Consider the following 21,438-nt stretch of genomic DNA (forward strand, 5'->3'; position numbering starts at 1 on the left):
AAGCACAGGAAAACCTACATTACAGCAGCAAAGTAAGGGTGAACTTCCAATACTGCAGAATAAAAAATCCCTTTAAAAAGATAAACTTCTAAATCACATTAGAAAGTATAGGCATCAAAAATGGTATTGCCAGGGAGATTTAATTTCAGAGATGGGCCAAACAGAACATCAATTCAGACATTCTGAAGAAAATAAGTTTTGACATATACAATAGCATGTAAACTTGATAATAAATCAGAAGCTAAACAAGTAAATACATTCCTGAACACAATTTGAATGATAGCAAATAATGTTATTGCAAACTGAGATATAAATGAAATATCAGACAAATTTGAAGAGGTATTGGTACTGACAATTGCTTCAGCCTCAGAACTAATGAAATCCTTTAAGGAGCAAGATTTAACTGAAGAATGCAGCAGCCACATGAACCCAGAGATGATTTCATTAATGATATGTACAGTTTAACAAAGAGATGTGACTTAGTGGTGGCTTAAAATCAGAACTCACAGAAAACCTTTATAGGCATTACAGATGAGTCTTTATCAGATTTAGTGTATTCCAAAGAAGACCTAACTCTAGACAAAGCTATCCGTGTGGTGAATGAAGCAGTGGTCTAGAAGTGAAACAGATTAATCCGAAGAGGATAAGATAAAACTTGGCATAGGACAGCTAATGTGATTCCATATTTTAAGGAGAGTGATAAAGATAAACTAGGGAATTACAGGCCAGTGAGACGAACATCAGTGGCAGGGAAACTACTGAAGAAATTTCTGAATGAGAAAATTAATCTCCATATAGAGAAGCAAGGTTCGGTCAGAAATAGTCAGAATACTTTTGTCAGACAGAGGTCATGCTTAATAAATCTGCTTAAATGTTTTGAACAGGTGACCAATGGATCAGGGTGGTGTAGATTTTGTAGCTTTTATGTACTTCAGCAAATCACACATGGGAAATTGATAAAGAAGTTAAAAGCACAAAGGGATCCAGAGTAACTTGGCAACTTGGATAAAGAAGTTGGCTTTGTGGCAGGGAGACAGAGGGTGGGTGGTAGAACGTTGTCTGTGTGATTGAAGACTGGTGTCCAGTGGCGTACCACAGGAATTGGTTTGTTGTTTGTTTGTGATATATCTAAATGATGTAGATGAAAATGCAGGGGACATTGTAAGCAAAGATGACACAAAGATTGGTCAGGTGATTGACAAGGAAGTGGGTCATAGGTTACAGGAGGATATAAATGGATTGGTCAGATGGGCAAGTGGAATTTAATCCTGATATTCATAGAGTTAAAGAGATATATAACATGGAAACAGACCCTTTGGTCCAATTTATCCATACCCACCAGATATCCTAAATTAATCTAATCCCATTTGCCAATTGGCCCAAATCCCATCAAACCCTTCCTATTCATATACTGATCCAGATGCTTTTATAAATGTTGTAATTGTATCAACCTCCAACACTTCCTCTAGCAACTCATTCCATACATGCACCACCCTCTGTGTAAAAAAGTTGCCCCTTAGGTCTCTTTTATATCTTTCCTCTCTCACCTTAAACCTATGCCCTCTACTTCTGGACTCCCTCACTCCAGGGAAAAGACCTTATCTATGTATCCTATCCTTTGCCCTCAAGATTTTAAAAACCTCTATAAGGTCGCCCCTCAGCCTTCAACACTCCGTAGCCTATTGAGCCTCCCCCTATAGCTCAAATCCTCCAACCCTGGCAACATCCTTGTAAATATTTTCTGAACCCTTTCAAGTTTCACAACATCCTTCCTATAGCAGGGAGACCAGAATTGCACATAATACTCCAAAAGTGGCCTAACAAATGTCTTGAACAGCTGTAACATGACCTCCCAACTCCTGTACTCAGTGCACTGACCAATAAAGAAAAGCATAGCAAATGCTATCCCATCTAACTACCACTCCACTTTCAAGGAACTATGAACCTGCACTCCAAGGTCTTTCTGTTCACGACACTCCCCAGGACCTTACCAGCAAGAGACTAGGAAGCTCAAAAGAAACAGAGTTTCTTCAGGTGTTTGTCTACAGATCCCCGAAGGTGGCAGACAGTTTAAACAGTGATTAAGAAGGGCTAATGGGGTACTTGCTTTTCTTAGTTAAGGCACAGTTTATAAGAATAGGGAGGTTATGTTGAGCTGTACAGGACTTTTGGAGTATTGCCTGAGATGGAGCATTTCAGCGATGAAGAGAGGCTAGATAAGCTCAGGTTGTTTTCTTTGGAGCAGAGAAGGCCGAAGGGAAACCTGATAGAGGTGTATGAGGCTATGGCGGGCACAGAGAGGGTGAATTAAAAGCTTGTTTCTGTTTGTTGGAGAGTCAATAACAAGGAGGCATAATTTAATAGTGAAAGGCAGGAGGTTTACAGGAAATTGGAGAAATATTGTTTTCACCCAGAAGGTGGAGGGGACTGGAATGCACTGCCACGAAGGGTAACTGAAGTGGGTAACCTCACAACCTCATTATATTCAAAGATATGGGCCTAGCTGAAAGGTGGGGCTAGTGTAGCTTTGGTGGTACAGACTTTATGGGCCAAAGAGCTGAACTGTATGAGTCTATAGTCTTTGATCCTAGAAAATCATGAAATTTATTAATTTCTTAACTAAAACCACAAAGGCCACACCAGACAAGTTAGTGCAACAGGTAGGAGAGACATTATAGTTCTTGCCAACACTGTGGAGCAAAGATACCTCACAACTGCAAACAGTATACCTCATTGAAATCACATATTGTAAGCATGTAGGTTTCTTTCAGAAAACGTGACAAAACAGGATACGGTACAAAAAAAGCAAAACACCAAAGAACTACCTGCACTAAGAGATAAACGGGGTAGAACAGTCTTCAGTAGAAGATAAATCCAAGGTTTTCTAAGAGAAAAGCAATGTTTGAAACCAAATATCTTGGCATGCAGATGTTTCAATGGGCAACTGACAAATTACAAGTTAGACATGAGAGCTAGTGTTATAGTATTATCAGAGAATGAGCTTTGCTTAACAAAACACTGCTTAGAGCTGACAGAAGTTAAGCTATGTGGTCTAGGGGCATAGCATTTAATGTTAAATGTACGTTAAAGCAACTCTCCAACTTAGTGGACACCAAATATTAGAAATCCCATGTTCTTTGTAACTAAGTATTTGTAGGAGAAAGTGAGGACTGCAGATGCTGGAGATCAGAGCTGAAAATGTGTTGCTGGAAAGGCGCAGGTCAGGCAGCATCCAAGGAACAGGAGAATCGACGTTTCGGGCATAATAAGCCCTTCTTCAGGAAGAAGGGCTGATGCCCGAAACGTCGATTCTCCTGTTCCTTAGATGCTGCCTGACCTGCTGCGCTTTTCCAGCAACACATTTTCAACTAAGTATTTGTACTCCTGTGTAGAAGAGTTGTACCAGTTTCAATCTCATTCAAAAGGTAAGAGTTGATACAACAAAACGTCAGAGAAAAGCTGGTCAAAAGTTTTGCTGGACTCCATTCGTTCTTTATGAAACCTCAACAAAAAGCAGAATATTTGAAGGTTAGTTACATCAGGTCAAAAAATATTGTTCCATTCTGTAAATGAGATGGAAAAAGTTGGTTTGTCTGAAACGTTTTCCACCAAAACAGAAGAGAGTTTAGAGTCTGAGTAGCAACAAAGTTAGAGGCAAAATGCGAGCAAACAGGCAGAAACAGAACCCTCCACCCCATTCAAAAGGGTATTTTGGGGTAGTTGGATAATGGAAGCATCTGCAACTAAATTGAATGAAATTTCTACACATTGTAATAAACATCTACTCCAAATCAAAGTCTGCCATTAGTGGCAAAGGTGATGAGGAAGAGATAAGCTCAAGAAAAATGTACAACCTCCTACTTCCCAAGGAAGAATCCTCACAAAAAGTAAGGGGTATCACATCAAGCAATAATGAATCTTACAGATAACACAATTGAACAAACAAATTGATTTCACCAAGAATTTACTGAGAAGGAAGGAGAAAACCCAAAACATTCAAAAAGTTGACATCACCTATCTCAGCACAGATCTGCAGGCAAAATGAGAAATTAATCCCACTGCCAAAAATTTAAGATGTGGTGCCAATAACACCGTAGAAGACACCACTAAGAATGGATAAACAGTAAGTTTTTACCATGTTATTGCTGGAATTAAAAATCACTTTCTATAGCAATATCTGTAGTTACAAAGAATAGATGTACGTCAACGAAGTACTCTGCAAAAGGAATACAAGATTTTAAAAACCTTCTAGAGAAGTACAGACTTTAGACCATCAGGGGCGCTGTCTAAGTCAGGGGCTTCTACCAAACTAACTAACTAACACTTTAGGGAGAACAGATCGTTTCAATTTGTAAAAAGAAAAACTTGTGAGGAGATATGATGGCGATAAATATAAGTATATAAACAAATGCATAATTATAGTGTACTATGAGGAAAAAAAAGACTTGGGTGGACAGTCAAAAATTAATCTGAACTGGTTGATATTTTATTCAGTGAAGTAAGTGCTACCTGCTATGATGATATAATGGGCGCTTGGTCAGAGTAAAGACGGAGCTTGTTGGAAGCAGCCCTAGGGCTACTGTGCCCCTAACATTTACAGATGTACACACTCACCTCACTCTCACATAAAAATCACAACACCAGGTTATAGTCCAACAGGTTTATTTGGAAGCACTAGCTTTCTGAGCGCTGTTCCTTCATCAGGTGGTAAAGGAGCAGCACTCCAAAAACTAGTACTTCCAAATAAACCTGTTGGACTATAACATGGTTTGATGTGATTTTAAACTTTGTGCATCGTAATCCAACACCAGCATCTCCAAATCTCTCTACACACACACACACACACACACTTCTGCTCAACTGATTCCAATCTCTATCATTCTGTAGATCCATAACCAAAACCAGCTCTTTATATTTTCTGTAAGGCAGAGGCACTGATTAATGTCTCATTAAAAGATCATACCTCCAACAGCGCAACATCCTTACACTGGAGTATCAGCCTTAATTGTTGTTTACCAATGGAACTTTAATACATGCCCTTCTGACTCAGCAGTGAGAGTGATACCTACTGAGCTACAGCTGGCACATTATTCTGTTAAATGTAATTGTCAGCATATGAACAATGCTTTCAAATATTCGCCAACCACTTATTCTATACTGAGGGTGTAGAAAGTCATTTACCTCTAGAAATATACAATCAATTTAAATTGTCCAAGACAACATCACAACTTCCAAACTTTCCATCAGAAATGCAACTTCCTTAGTCTTCACCATGCATTCTAATGATGCACTTATTCCAGATTTACTGAATTATATAATTAACATTATTCAGCTGAGTCATCAGGTGTAGAACATGTACTCTGCCAAAACAAGTGACCTTTCAACATCTTGATCCTTTTACCCAGCCTCTCCCCTCATCTAAGTAGTAACCATTCCCATAGCTCACTGGGTCTTTTTGGGATTGGAGCCACTAGCAATTCAGTCAGTCAAAGGTACAATGGCAATTTAACTGTGCTAAAGCTAATTTTAGGAATGTGTGTGACTTTTAGCTTTCCCAATCACTGGACAGTTCATTAGTTGTCTGTGACGTAACAAAGAGTGCAGGATAGATTAGATGTCTTGAAGGGGAAGCTAGATAGGTATACAAGGAAGACAGGAATAGATGGATATGCTCATACAGTGAGATGTAACAGACTCATACAGTTTATAAGCAATGACGTTGACCAGTTAAGTGGCCTTTATCTGTGCTATAGGTTCTGTATAATTCTATGAATCTTGAATTGTTCAGTGGATACTTTATATGAGTCTTTAGTCAAAATTGTCCTGGTGAAAGGATTGTCTGGGGAAGGCTGCTGCATTTTTGAAATTGGTGATAGCAATCTTCTACTGCCATACCCAGAGCACAGGCAAACTCAATAGAAAAACCACAAAACTGCAGCTGATTCACAATTGACCTGGTTTAGTAAACCAGGGACTACACTAGGCCAGAGGAGACTCCACATAAATCCTTCAACATGATTCATAAAAGATGCAACCCCTTCTAATCTAAGATAGCAGCAAGATTGAATGCCATCAATTTGAGGAAGGGAGAGCCACACTTGGCAATCTGATGTTATTGCTCTATTTGCAGTACCTACAATTTCAAAACTTATTGTTTGAAATGGACAAACATCTTACCAAAGAGCATTAACAATTACCTATTTGCAATAATATCAATTTCTAAATTCAGTTATTTTGAATCCAGTGTAAATTACACTTATAATAGAGCCCCTACAGTGAACCCAAGGCTGGAATCAAACCTGCTTTCCTCGTGCCGTGAGGCAGCCGTGCAAACCATTGAGTCAACGTGTTACCCATTTTGCTGTTTGCCAATGTGGGTGTTTTTTAATATGTTCCCATGGAAATTTTTGTCTCAAGACCTATGTTTGGGAGCGGAATACAGTTCTGCCTCCTGTGTCCAATGTGTAAAGTGTAAATGTCATATTGGTGTAAAAGTCATTCAGCTCAGCCAGACTGATAGAAATTCTCCTGCTCCTATCAGTGTCATCAGCCGAGCACCAGGCCTCAAACTCGTTGTTGAAACATTGATGTCATCTCTGAAGCCCATTGGGAATATTGTGGTCATCTGCTGCGCCTTCTTCATCATCTTTGGCATCCTGGGAGTACAGGTCTGTATCTTCAACCAATAACAGGCCTGATTGCAGAGGGGTGGCTTTGTGTATCTGAAGGTAAGGGTTGTGTGCATCTGAGGGTAGGATTTCTGTATGGCCTAGAATGGGGCTCTCTCTGCTCTTTCTTTGTGGGCTTTCTTTGCGTTCTTGAGTTGGTTCTCACTGTCTTAGGATGGGCTACTCTATCTGGGTTGTGGGCTCTGTGTGTCCTTGACTTGGGTCTCTTCCTGTCCAAGGTTAGGGCCTAGCTCTATCTAGTGGTGAAGGTTGTTTTCTCCAATGAAACAACCCTGACATAGAAAGACAATCAAAGTACATGCATCCATTTTTATTTCAGCTCTTCAAAGGCAAGTTTTACATCTGTCTTGGAGAAGACACAAGAAACATCACCAACAAGTCAGATTGCTTCCAAGCCAACTATAAGTGGACCCGTCACAAGTACAACTTTGACAACCTGGGGCAGGTATGGCAGCAAGTATAAGATATGTTCCACAAGCTCATTCTCCGAACTGCCTGGAGAGGTTCTGGGGCTGACAATGCCCTCACTGAGCAGGGGGCACACCTTCAGCTGAAGGCCGAGTGACGGTAGGGATCTCAGTGATGCCCCAGAAGTGGCACGACAGGTTGTGGTCCCATTGGGACCTGGAAAGTTCTGACCATTTTTGAGAGGGAGGTCACTCAGTCAGGCTTTTGGTGCACAAAGACATCCTCACCCCCCAAAAATGGAAAAGAACAAATCTTTAAGGAAGACTTGCTGTTCAGTCCTTGACAGTAGTGCACACTGTGCATGAGACCGTAATCAGCTATAGTAAAAACAAATCAGTGTATTGATATAATTGAGAGGGTTTTAGTGTGTTTCACACACTATTTGCACAGGGCATGTTAAGTGTATAGGAGTGGGTGTTAAGTGAAATTACATTATATTAACAACCCTCATATATGGATGTCAGACATGGGTCAGCAGTTAGCCCCCTCCCTTCTCGATCTGTCAATTGTAGGTTCAAACCTTATTCCAGAGTCCTGAGCTCAGGATTCAGGCCTACACTAGATTGTCTGGCTAATGCCAGATTATTTGAGTAGCAGGGACCAGAAACCCAGGCCCCAACTATAAGACAGTTGTGGTGTTGCTGGTCCTGTAGCATACTGAGAGATTAATCTTATGGATATTTAATGTTGCAAACAATTCACAGGAGCAGTATTAGTTCCTCAGTGTAATTCTGTAGATTTACTGTTACATCCCATTGTCTTATTTGCCTTATCTGATTCCTTCAAAGTTTGGTCAATATAGCACTTAAATTACTTTCACCATTTAATTGCACTGTGCTACTTGGTTATTGTTTTTAGTCACATTTTTGTTTTTAGCACTCATGAACATTAAGTGCTATTTGTTTATTTCTCATGTTTTATGAATTTCCTGTACTTTGAACATTGCTTTTCTTAATAATTTGGTTCTGACTATAGGTTTAGACATTCTATTTCTAATGGCCATTGGATCATTAATAGTTACAGCGAACAGCACATTCCAAGACTGATCTTCTGAGACTCAACTAATGACTCATATCAAATTAGACTTGCTAAGTTGGAGCAGTGCCTTTTTACTTATTATTAAGTCAATTTGGTAACCACTACGTTATGGCATTCTTTAATTTAGGTGCTTTCAATTTAAGTAAAGAATGTTGTCAGGCAGCTTTTTAGAAATTAAGATCTATAACATCAATGCCTCATGTTATAATATCAAAAGCTGTTCATCATGTGATTCTCATTGTTTATCTTTGAGGCTCAAAACACAAGCTAATTTGGAATGCATTGATTGAGGTAATATGAGCAGACATTTTGCACCCTCAGCCACCATTTTGTACCAGCTGCATGTGACAGGCCCCCAGTGAGATGATTCCTATTGGGGAAAAGGGTACATTGACCAAGAAACCAGCCTAACGTTCATATTAATTAGTGCTGTAGCAGTTTTAGCATTCGTTTTAACAGGCCTCAGTTTGACTTTTTATTAAAAGAAAGTCTTCCTGGCAAGCTGCAGTGCTTCATGATTGTAATGCCATGCCAGGTCGAGATTATGTCTCAAGTCTTGATGGAGGGCTAATGCAGAAATGAAAGCTCTCTACCAGTAAGCCAAGCTGATATATAATAAATTTGTTCAGCACAACCTGACTTTGGGTTGGAATTATAACTTTTTATTGCTTATTCTGAACTATCTATTTTACAAAGTCCAATTATTTTCCTATTACAAATATTTTAGGAGTCATGTAAACAATTGTCTGCATCATGCTTCTGACATTTCTTTAAATTCAAAACATAAACAGTCATTTTCTGATTCTCCAATATTAATGCTGCGTGAGCCAAGTAAAATCAGGAGCAGAGTTCGTGTGCTGCTAACCCCACATCATTTGTGTATTTAGATTAGATTCCCTACAGTATGGAAACAGGCGCTTCTGCCCAACAAGTCCACACCGACCCTCCAAGGAGGAATCTACCCAGATCCAGTCCCGTATATTTACCCCTGACTAATGCACCTAACACTATTGGCAATTTAGCATGGCCAATTCACCTGGCCTGCACATTTTTGGACTGTGGGAGGAAACCTACGCAGACATAGGAAGAATGTGAAAACTCCACACAGACAGTCACCCGAGGCAGGAATCAAACACGGGACCCTAGCGCTGTGAGGCAGCAGTACTAACCACTGAGCTACTGTGCTGCCCATTTCTCCTCAGTTGTCAACAAACCTAAAACATTTGTTGTCCAAATTGTGAAACACAATGTAGAACAAATTTAAATTCTGAGCCATTCATCATTTGTCCATTAATTTTGTTCTTACATTTAGTAAGCTCTGCTTTGGAAATGAAAGAATTGCAAATCTCACCGTGCTTGGCGTTTATTTAGACAGTAAGAGATCAGGTTTGCTGAAAGCCAAGGTCAACAGTGTCATTGACCTGTGCAGTCCTGGGTCAGACCACGTGATGTTTATCTCTCTCCAAATAAAACTGATTAATCTTGCTGTCAGTACTCATTTCAGTGATCACCCCTGCATAATATGTGATTAATAACATGTTGACATAAGTTTATTATTTTCTTCTAACAGGCCCTGATGTCCTTGTTTGTTCTTGCATCGAAGGATGGCTGGGTCGACATTATGTATGATGGTTTGGATGCAGTGGGAATAGATCAACAGGTAACATTGAATTCAAATCCCATGATTGTTCAAGGTTCATTCCCAATCTCAGAAAGTTGTTCTCATTGTGGCTGCTCCTTGAAACATTATTCCCAGTAGTCCAGGAATCGCTGTTCACAGTGCATCAAGATATACTGTATCCCCATAAACAGGAATGAATCTTTCCAATGGTTTGGCATCCCCATTCATAATGCTCAAATCATCAATATTTGTAAGAGGAGTTATGCAATCCATCCCTAATGGAGGGAAAGCCACCTTCCAATTGGAAAAGAAATGGTGTCCACATAACCATAGCAAATTTTAAATGTGTCCCTTCTCCATGCATTTTTGGTGGTTAGTGATTCCAGAAATAATGTGAAGCCAGTTTTGATCTCCTACTTGGAAATGCTATTGGTGTTCCACTCCAATTTGATGGTTCATTGGTTAAGATTCACAGTCAAAATGAAAGTACTGTTGTGTCCTCACATCAGTCTTCAAATGCTGAAAGCTGGGCGGCAGGCTCTTCAATAGCCACTGCTGAAATCTTCCAATGAAAAGAAGAGCTTATAGAGACTTTTAAAATCATGAAGGATAAAGATAAAGTGAATATCCAAGGTCCTTTTTCAAGGTAGGAGGGTCTAAAATTAGAGGGCATAAAGTTAAGGAGAGAGGGAAAGATTTAAAAGGGACATGAGGGGCAAGTTTCTCACACAGAGGTTAGTGTACATATGGATCAAGCTACCAGAGGAAGTGGTAGAGGTGAGTACAGTTACAACATTTAAAAGACATTTAGACAAGTTCATGGATAAGGGAAAGATTTACAGGGATATGGGCCAAAAGCAGGCAAATTGGACCAATTCAGTTTGGGATACCTGTTTGGCATGGATAAGTTGGGCTGAAGGGTCTGTATCTGTGTTGTATGACTTTATAAGGGCCGCAGAGATCCAAACTGCTATCTACAGCAATTGGAAATAGCCATGAGCTGACCCTAATGGTTCCTGTACCATTAGGTCCCCTGTACCGTTATCTCAATAATGTTCTCTGTTCTGTCCTCATGTTTGGACCTCCTCACTATTATTGACAAAATCACTACAGGGTTAGAATGTGGAGATGGTGGTGGAGTGGTAATATCATTGGTTGAGTAATTCCAGGGGCCCAGAATATTTCTGGGATTATGGATTCAAATCTCACCCCAGCAGCAAGTGGATTGTAAATAAAATTCAATGAAAACAATCATGTATTAAAAGCTAGACTCAGTAATAATGACCATAAAACTAAAAATCACACAACACCAGGTTATACTCCAACAGGTTTAATTGGAAGCACACTAGCTTTTGGAGCGTCGCTCCTTCATCAGGTGGTAGTGGAGGGCTCAATCCTAACACACAGAATTTATAGCTAATATATTATATATATATATATATATATATATATATACACACACACACATTGTGATGTAACTAAAATTATACATTGAAAAATTGATTGTCTGTTAAACCTTTCATCTGTTAGAATATCATGATAGTTTCACTTTTCATGTGTAAATCACAAAACCTTTTTAAAAAAGTTGCATTCTCAGGTTAGCTGTTAACAATGGTGATAGCTAGACAATATGTTGAAGGTGTTAGCCCCCGTGTTCTCTGTCTATGCCATGATGTTTAGATTTGATTCTAATCTAAAAAGTGAGATAATGGAGTTCTACATGAATGCATGCAGTTTTTGAGTAAAGTACAATGTAACCCTGCAAGTACAAATTCACCCCACAAAATATATGTGTGCATGTGGGTCTTTGTCTGTCTGTCTGGGTTGGGGGTTGTGGCCAAGCAGAGGCTGATAGCTAAGTTCGGTACCCATAGGGAGGGCCTCAACCATGACCTTGGGTTCATGTCACATCACAGATGACCACCATTGCACTATACACACACACAGACACTCCCACACACACACTCCTATACACACGGACACACATACACAAGGACATGCACACAGACACCCACACACACACCCTTACAGACACACACACTCCCACACGCACCCCCTCACAGGCTTATGACACTCTGCACTCAATACACACACACACACACACACACACTTTCTCACACTCACAACCCCCAACCCAGACAGACACACACACAAAGACAAAGACCCACATGCACACATATATTTTGTGGGGTGAATTTGTACCTGCAGGGTTACATTGTACTTTTCTCAAAAACTGCATGCATTCATGTAAAACTCCATTATCTCACTTTTTAGATTAGAATCAATCTAAACATCATGGCATAGACAGAGAACACAGGGGGCTAACACCTTCAACATATTCTAAGAGAAAGTGAGGACTGCAGATGCTGGAGATCAGAGCTGAAAATGTGTTGCTAGAAAAGTGCAGCAGGTCAGGCAGCATCCAAGGAGCAGGAGAATCGACGTTTCGGGCATGAGCCCTTTTCAGGATTCCTGAAGAAGGGCTCATGCCCGAAACGTCGATTCACCTGCTCCTTGGATGCTACCTGACCTGCTGCGCTTTTCCAGCAACACATTTTCACCTTCAACATATTGTCTAGCTATCACCATTGTTAACAGCTAACCTGAGAATGCAACTGTTTTAAAAAAAGGTTTTGTGACTTACACATGAAAGAAGTGAAACTACCATGATATTCTAACAGATGAAAGGCTTAACAATCAATTTTCCAATGTATAATTTCAGTTACAACACACTGTATATTTTTGCTATAAATTCTGTGTGTTAGGATTGAGCCCTCCACTACCACCTGATGAAGGAGCGACGCTCCAAAAGTTAGTGTGCTTCCAATTAAACCTGTTGGACTATAACCTGGTGTTGTGTGATTTTTAACTTTGTACACCCCAGTCCAACACCGGCATCTCCAAATCATGAACATAAAACTGACTGTTAAAAAAACCTCTAGTTCACTGACACCCTTTAGAGAAGGAATCTGCTGGCCTACATGTGACTTAAGACCAACAACAATGTGGTTGACTCTTAACTGAGTTTGGACAGTGAAGGGGCAGTTATGAATTTGTCAGATGCCAATATCCCAAGAAAGAAGATTGAAAGTAATATGCTGTGCAATACACAGATTTCCCACTTCTAAGTGTGCTGTCACAACTTCCTTCATCATAGCTAAGGAACCAGAACAGGAATCAGTGCTAGAGGAGATGTTTCAATAGGAACTAATATTGCTTTTGGAGCAGAGATATTTAATGGAATTTTGAACAGAACTGTTCAAGGTTATGATTTGGAGGTGCCAGTGTTGGACTGGGATGGACAAAGTTACAAATCACACAACACCAGATTAAAATTATAAATAATGCCAAATAATTATTCCAAATAAACATGTTGGACTATAATCTGGTGTTGTGTGATTTTTAACTTTGTTCAAGGTTATGAGGAGCTTTGAAAGAGTAAAGATGGCAAATTAATTTTCACTGGTTGGATTGTCAGTGAGGAGAAAGTGAGGACTGCAGATGCTGGAGAGTCAGAGTCAAAAAGTGTGGCACTGGAAAAGCACAGAAGATCAGGCAGCATCCGAGGAGCAGGAGAGTTCCTGATGAAAGCTTTATGCCTGAAACATCAACTCTCTTGGTCCTCGGATGCTGCCTGATCTTCTATGCTTTTCCATCACGACACTTTTTGACTCTGGATTGTCAATGACCAGATGAGGTAGGTTTAAATTGATAGCTAAAGGAACAAAAGGCTTGCTGGGATTACCTCTTCTACACCACAGATCATCATGGTCTGGTCATGAAGGGGTGATGGAAGCAGATTCGATAGTAAGATTCAGAAAAGGAACTGGATGTATAGTTGAAAGGGAAAAGAAAGATCAGAAGAGTGGGACTAATTGGATTATACTTCAAAGAGCTGACACCAACACGATGGGCCAAATATCCTCCTCCCGTGCTGTGTGAATCCATAATTTTAAGTGTCTTATTAAGTTACTGTCTTCATGTTTCCAGCCAATAATGAATTACAACCCCTGGATGTTGCTGTACTTCATCTCTTTCCTGCTGATCGTCGCCTTCTTTGTGCTCAACATGTTTGTGGGTGTGGTTGTGGAGAACTTCCACAAGTGCCGGAAACACCAGGAGGTGGAGGAGGCCAAGCGGCGGGAGGAGAAGCGCCTCAGACGGATGGAGAAAAAGAGACGGAGTAAGGAGAAACAGCTGGCTGGTCGGTAGTCCTTCCTGTATCTTTCTGAGTCGTGCTTGACCTTTGACACCACTCCCTCAGTGCCTGACAATTGGGATATCCTAGAGCATGCCTGTTAGGCCTCTGCATGATACAGAAGTAAAATCCCATTAGCCCAGTGAACAGTTGCCCTGTCATTACCTCGCTTGCATGTTTTGGCAGCAACTCCTCCAGAGGGCAAACTGTCTTTTACCCAAAGCATTCTCATGAGTATAGTACACACTAGTGCAAAGATATTAGTGGCTCCATTCTGCCATCAGATGGCTGTCCCTGCTGCACAATACTCTGCCAGCTGAAGGGCCCAATGTCTTGCACAATTGACCTGGAAGGTATGATCACTGTTTCATTGGGTTTTGGGGTTACCACATATATCACGACTGCTTCTCAACCCTTAACTAGGCACATTCGTCAGGCAATATTTGTTCAGTAAAAGCAAATCTCAGAAACTAGGCGATAGCCACCTCATTATCAAGCTTAAGGTGCTTAGTCTGCCATTCAGTCTGAAAGGGAACACTCCTCAGTAGTGTACAGTATTATTGTTGGTCTACACTGGATAAGGAGCTGGTACTGAGACCCATACACTGTAAGCCAGCTGCTCAGAGCCTCTTGCTTGTCCTGAACCTGTGTAGCAAACACTCTCTTACTGTGGTAGTTCAATAGATGGGATTACCTCAGTTGACTGGACAGTTGGTTTGCTAAGTAGAGTGATGCTAATTGCAAGTGTACCAGTTGAGGTTACCATGAAAGTCCCACCTTCTCAACTTTATCTCTTACCCAAGGTGTAGTGAGCCTCAGTTTAAACTCACCAACAATATTTGTTATCATCGATAGTCACAGGTGAGGTGCCGGAAGACTGGAGGTTGGCAAATGTGGTGCCGCTGTTTAAGAAGGGTGGTAAGGACAAGATAGGGAACTATAGACCAGTGAGCCTAACCTCAGTGGTGGGCAAGTTGTTGGAGGGAATCCTGAGGGACAGGATGTACATGTATTTGGAAAGGCAAGGTCTGATTAGGGATAGTCAACATGGCTTTGTGCATGGGAAATCATGTCTCACAAACTTGATTGAGTTTTTTGAAGAAGTAACAAAGAGGATTGATGAGGGCAAAGCTGTAGAGGTGATCTATATGGACTTCAGTCAGGCGTTCAACAAGGTTCCCCATGGGAGACTGGCCAGCAAGGTTAGATCTCACGGAATACAGGGAGAACTAGCTATTTGGATACAGAACTAGCTCAAAGGTAGAAGACAGTGGGTGGTGGTGGAGGGTTGTTTTTCAGACTGGAGGCCTCTGACCAGTGGAGTGCCACAAGGATCTGTGCTGGGTCCTCTACTTTTTGTCAGCTACATAAATGATTTGGATGCCAAAATAAGAGGTTCAGTTAGTAGGTTTGCAGATGACACCAAAATTGGAGGTGTAGTGGACAGTGAAGAGGTTTACCTCAGATTACAACAGGATCTTGACCAGATGGGCCAATGGACTAAGAAGTGGCAGATGGAGTTTAATTCAGATAAATGCGAGGTGCTGCATTTTGGGAAAGCATATCTTAGCAGGACTTATACACTTAATGGTAAGGTCCTTGGGAGTGTTGCTGAACAAAGAGACCTTGGAGTCCAGGTTTATAGCTCCTTGAAAATAGAGTCGCAGGTAGATAGGATAGTGAAGAAGGCATTTGGTATGCTTTCCTTTATTGGTCAAAGTATGGAGTACAGGAGTTGGGAGGTCATGTTGCGGCTGTACAGGACATTGATTAGGCCACTGTTGGAATATTACATGCAATTCTGGTCTCTTTCCTATCGGAAAGATGTCGTGAAACTTGAAAGGGTTCAGAAAACATTTACAAGGATGTTGCCAGGGTTGGAGGATTTGAGCTATAAGGAGAGGTTGAAAGGCTAGGGCTGTTTTCCCTGGAGCATTGGAGGCTGAGGGGTGACCTTATAGAGGTTTACAAAATTATGAGGGGCATGGATAGGATAAATCGGCAAAATCTTTTCCCTGGGGTCGGGGAGACCAGAACTAGAGGGCATAGGTTTAGGGTGAGAGGGGAAAGATATAAAAGAGACCTAAGGGGCAACTTTTTCACACAGAGGGTGGTACGAGTATGGAATGAGCTGCCAGAGAAAGTGGTGGAGGCTGGTACAACTGCAACATTTAAGAGGCATTTGGATGCGTATATGAATAGGAAGGGTTTGGAGGGATATTGGCCGGGTGCTGACAGGTGGGACTAGATTGGGTTGGGATATCTGGTCAGCATGGATGGGTTGAACATGCTGTACATCTCTATGACTCTCTCGCCCTCTAATGAGAAAGCAGGAATATGGTGACTTTACCTTTTACTTAGAACAGCAGGTCTTATGGTTGGTGTTATATTGCGCTTTGTGAGGTTTCTAAAGTGTATTAACAATCACACAACACAACATTTTTCTCTAATAATCTGCAAACCTTATGGTGGTCAGTTTTAGTCAAGTTGTTTTAATGAGCACGTAGGGAAATCAGTAACTCATCAATTCATCATCTCTGCCATTGCTAATATACATGACAATCTTTCCAGTGGACATATTTCCCTTTCCATTTCAAATTCTTGACAGACTGCAGTTTTGAAAAGGACCGCTTTCTAGCAAGTTTGTTGGACTGAAACACTTACTTTGGCTTCCTGTCAACAAACATCACTCTCCTACAGATCCTGCAAACCATAAACTGATTTACTTCCACTAATTCACATCCTTTGTTGTGAATGATCCATACATTCAAATGGAGTGCCTCTCATTCTAATTTTGTAACACTATTCCATAATTTGTCTCTGGTTGATGCTAGGATTTGTTTCTGCTGCTTACCACTTACCTCTGCAGCTTTTCAAAACCCCATAACTGGCTTTCTTTTTATATCCTCTGTCAGAAATCACGCTCAAGTTCCCATCCAGCTGGCAAAGCTTCCTCTAGAACGCTATCAAATCTCCCCAGAAAAAAAGCCAGCCAAGCTCAATCCACAGTCTGTACATAATTAAATTAATTGTGGCCTCTCCACTCTACCAGACCTCTGCACAGACCTCCTAACCCTCAGTCACTTTTCAGTTCCACAAATATACAAATATGAAAACAGAAGAAGGCCAGTTTGAGCAGCAAACTTCAATTACTAGACTACTTCATCCCTCCCCAGCATATCTGGTGCCCCTCCCTCAAACCCATTCCCAACAGGTGTGTAATCCACTGGAAAAGGCAACTAAAAACACCAAAAGCACAAATCCGAACACAAAACATACAGGAATGGCAGGGAATCAGGAATATGCTCCCCCTCAGGACAGTGACATACCTGGGTCTAAAATTTCACGCCTACAGGTTGTGATTTTCCGATCATTAAGCAGATCTTTCACCTCTTTATGGTCAGGTCAGTAGATCAATCAGCTTCAGAACTCCCATTCACAGATAACATTGAGCATCTTATACTGAACAAAACAGCATCACCTAAAACCTGGCTGCACCAAGATTCAAATGTACAGACTCTGAACTGTCTCATTCAGAGCCCAAACAGAGCTATGTTTGGCCATAGCCACCTATAGTCAAGTCAGAAACTGGACAGTAGATTGGCTTTTCCTGCTTTAAGAGACAGCAGCGATTATGCCAGGTGCTGTAAATCCTGCAGAATGTCACGCTGCACTACAAAATATTAGAATGTTGAGACAGTCTTATTGTCCAGGATAACTCTGGGTCATAAGTAACAGGTGAACTCAGCCAATAGCAGTGTGACACAGGATCAAAGCAAGATAGCACAGGGACAAATAATGTGTGACACTAGGAAACTGAATGGACATACTGTGGCACTTTGATAGAATGGGATCAGAAACATCAGCATGACCCCACAATTGTGCTTTACTGCAATTATCAGCAAGACACATGGGTGAGTCATGGACTAGACACACTAGAACTAGATGGAGGGCTGGGGTAGAAATGGCTTCTTTCATAATGTCTTCAGTATCAAGTTCATAGTTCAGTTGCTTTTCAAGAGCCTGGTCAAAATGTCAGACTTTCAGCGTTAAACAAAAGACCATGACCTTAGATTTGAAGTTAATGTTTAGTGTTTGTTCTCTTCCAACGTTGTGACGTCCATACTGTTGTTGCTCAGTCAGGCTCACCAGATTTATGAGCAGTCTCTTGCAAAAGTATTTATTAACTTTATGACTGTGGACTATAGGCAGGTACCAGCATTACACTGTGTCTTGTGTTCAGGTGAAGTCTATTGGGTAAAATGGCTTTGGATAATTGATGTTTGTGGATTAGCAATCACTGTCCCACAGCCTCATGTACAGGAAGACAAATTGTTTTGTGCCTTGTCCCTTTTCAAAGTAATTTTACAGCATGAGGGAATTGAAGGACACCTTCCAATACTGAAGCAGTCGTGTTCAAGGTGGTAACTCAAGAATTCAATGAGTCAAACAATGCAAATAAGAAACAGAATTTAAAATCTACCAAATACCCTTGAGAAATACAGATAAAGGTCACATTCTAGATGCAACAGCTCACTATACTTCTAAATATTCAAGTAGGGCATGGAATGTCATATTTGTGACAGCTAATCTAGTGGCAACACTGCTATGTCACATATCTGTTGCAGTCAGACACAGCAAGCTGCTTTTCACTGGTGATAAATTCTTTTAAAATTAACAGATTCTACCTTTTTATAAAGTGCATCGTAGTCTGACAGATATTTCTGCATTGATATTAAATTTATTTTTGACAGCTGTTGAAGTGAGATGTAAAAAAGTTCCTTGTTTTTATTAGCTTTTTCCAAGAGTAGAGGTGCTTCTGCAGGGCGTGTTGTAATTTGATTTGCCTGCAAGTCAAAAGTTGTCTCTTCGCTTTGCATGCCTCCTCCTCCTCCTCCTTTCTATCTATGGTCAGTTCCTTTCTGCTGGTGTCCGCTCAGCTTTTCTCCAGTCTACGTCTCTTTCCATCCTCTCCATCTATCAGCACTTTGCTCTCTTTCCTTCACTTCTTCCACTGTTCAACGCAATTAGCAAACTTGGATCCTGAACTTGGAGCTAATCTCTGCTCTCCCCTGAAAAAGAATCTATAGTATGGCAACTGGAATATTTAGAAAGGAAAGCAGTGCTTCAAGCCTGCTGCTTTTAAATTTGAACAGGTTAAAGTGTTCACTCAAAAAGCATGAAACTTTAAAGCAGCAAAGCTGTCAAGCTGCAGGGAAAAGCATGGTAGCTATATCAAATTAGTTCAGCAATGTTGCAGTTCTCCAACTAATAATCCAGAGGGTTTTTTGTTTGACAAATTTGCTCCAAGTACATATCTTGCTGGAGGAACTCACAGTGGGCAGTTCAAGTAGCACAAGCTATATATAGATATACACTGTACAAGGTGCCTGTCTCATATCTGGCTGCATTTCCCCCCTTTCATTCCAATTTTTATTGTGAAACATAATCCTTAGCTTCGTCTGCCCCCAACTAAGCTATCACAGAGTCAGAGAGTTGTGCAGCACAGAAACAGACCCTTTGGTCCAACTTGTCCATACTGACCAGATATCCCACATTAACCTGGTCCCATTTGCCAGCATTTGGCCTATATCCCTCTCAAACCTTCCTATCCATATACCCATCCGGATGCCTTTTAAATGTTATAATTGTACTAGCCTCTATCACTTCCTCTGGCAGCTCATCCCATACACACACCACTCTCTGCAAGAAAAAGTTGCCCTTGAAGTCCCTTTTAGATCTTTTCCCCTCTCACCTTAAACGCATGCCCTCTAGTTTTGGACTTCTCCCTACTATAGGTAAAATACCTTGGCTATTTACCCTATCGATGCCCCTCATGATTATATAAACTTCTTTAAAGTTCTCCCTCAGACTCTGATGCCTCTGGGAAAATAGCCCCAGCCTATTCAGCATCTCCCTGTAGATAAACCCCAGCAACATCCTTGTAATTTTTTTTTAACCCTTTCAAGTTTAACAACATCTTTCCTATAGCAGGGAGACAAGAACTGAATGCAGCATACCAAAAAATGGCCTCACCAATGTCCTGTACAACTGCAGCATGACCTCCCAACTCCTGTACTCAATGCTCAGACCAATAAAGGCAAGCGTATTAAACACCTCCTTCACTATTCAGTCTACTTGTGACTCCATTTTCAAGAACCATTCAGTACGCTGCATGAATCCACAGTCAAATAGCCAAGTAAACCAAATTGTTAAAAGGCTAATCATACTCTGGCTGTTTGCAAAAAGGGGGAAAGTCACATAAAGTGCACTGAATCAGTCCTGAATATTCAGCTTACCAGTGTGTCCAAAGGGAGAAGCTATCCAAGGGCAGCTCCACAGTTAATATGAGATCCTTAATAAGCAGCAAAGGGGCTCACCAGGCAACGAACACGACCAGCAGATCTAAGCAGGAAATTGTTTCTAGGTTTCTAAGGGGTTGGTGCCCTTATTCAATTTGAACTCAGTGCCTGATCAAACAACGTGGCATTGGGAGCCAACTCCCTGCCCACACAGCCAAAACCTCTGTCTTTCCATGACCAAACGTCCTGGTGTGGGACTCAAACCCAGAGTTTCTGGTTGGGAGACTGGAGTGCTACCCACTGTTCCACAAGATCCCCCTGACCAAAGCCAGTCCCAGCAAACAAAATATTCACAAAGCAAACTCTTAGTAGTAGCAAGGAGCTGAGGAAAACATGCTCTCACCCAGAGGGCATTGGGGAACTGGAACACACTACCTAACAAGGTGATAGTGGTACACCTTTGAAGAAATACATAGGCATGGAACAAGGTTATGAAAGATAGGCCTTTGATCATCTGAGGATAGCTAGGTAGAATCTAGATGGACTTTGAAGCGCTGATGGGTTACTTTTCCACTCTGCAGTCAGTGTGGCCCTGATGGAACCCAGCGGGACTTCACTAACTCCAGGTTCCTGAAAGGACTGAACCGTGACCTGAGTTTACAGTTTGGCTGATAATCTGCTGTCCTCCAGCTGGGCTGTATGCAGCCCCATTGCAGAGATTTCCCTCCTGCCCCTCTCCCTACTATACTATACTGTACAAACATACAAATCAGGAGTGGGAGGAGGCCATTCAGCCCCTTGAGTCTGCTCTGACATCCAATAAGATTCTGTCTGATCTGATTGTTAACTCAATATCGCATTTCTGCCGATTCCTGATAACCTTTGAATGCGTCAACTGCTAATTTTAGTCTCCGAACCACAGTCAGGCTGCAAACCTTCAATACGTATTTACTAGAGGGGTGTGGCCTCTTACAAAATATATTGTGGAGACTGATAGGTTGATGCATCAAATTCACTATTTAAATAGAAGTCTTTCCTAGACGTGATCATTAAATAACTAAATATAGGACAGGTTTAGTGAAATGCAGGCAGCCTTCTTTGCTTCTCTACATGTCTATATTA

The 21,438-nt window shown here is 41.1% G+C and overlaps 1 protein-coding gene across 3 annotated transcripts in view; it reads left to right on the top strand.

Moving 5' to 3' along the window:
• The window catches only part of cacna1g (calcium channel, voltage-dependent, T type, alpha 1G subunit), a 303,314-nt gene that overhangs the window by 200,271 nt on the left and 81,605 nt on the right, over positions 1-21,438 (top strand). For 2 of the 3 annotated variants that reach the window (XM_072558230.1, XM_072558231.1), the window contains 4 exons: positions 6,542-6,668; positions 7,009-7,134; positions 9,766-9,855; positions 13,807-13,999. In XM_072558230.1, coding sequence (XP_072414331.1) covers positions 6,542-6,668; positions 7,009-7,134; positions 9,766-9,855; positions 13,807-13,999 — 536 coding nt within the window. Of the gene's footprint in view, positions 1-6,541; positions 6,669-7,008; positions 7,135-9,765; positions 9,856-13,806; positions 14,021-21,438 lie in introns of all 3 variants that reach the window. The other variant, XM_072558229.1, reaches the window with a different exon arrangement.

This window comes from Chiloscyllium punctatum, chromosome 39 (assembly GCF_047496795.1).
Source record: "Chiloscyllium punctatum isolate Juve2018m chromosome 39, sChiPun1.3, whole genome shotgun sequence".
NCBI lineage: Eukaryota > Metazoa > Chordata > Chondrichthyes > Orectolobiformes > Hemiscylliidae > Chiloscyllium > Chiloscyllium punctatum.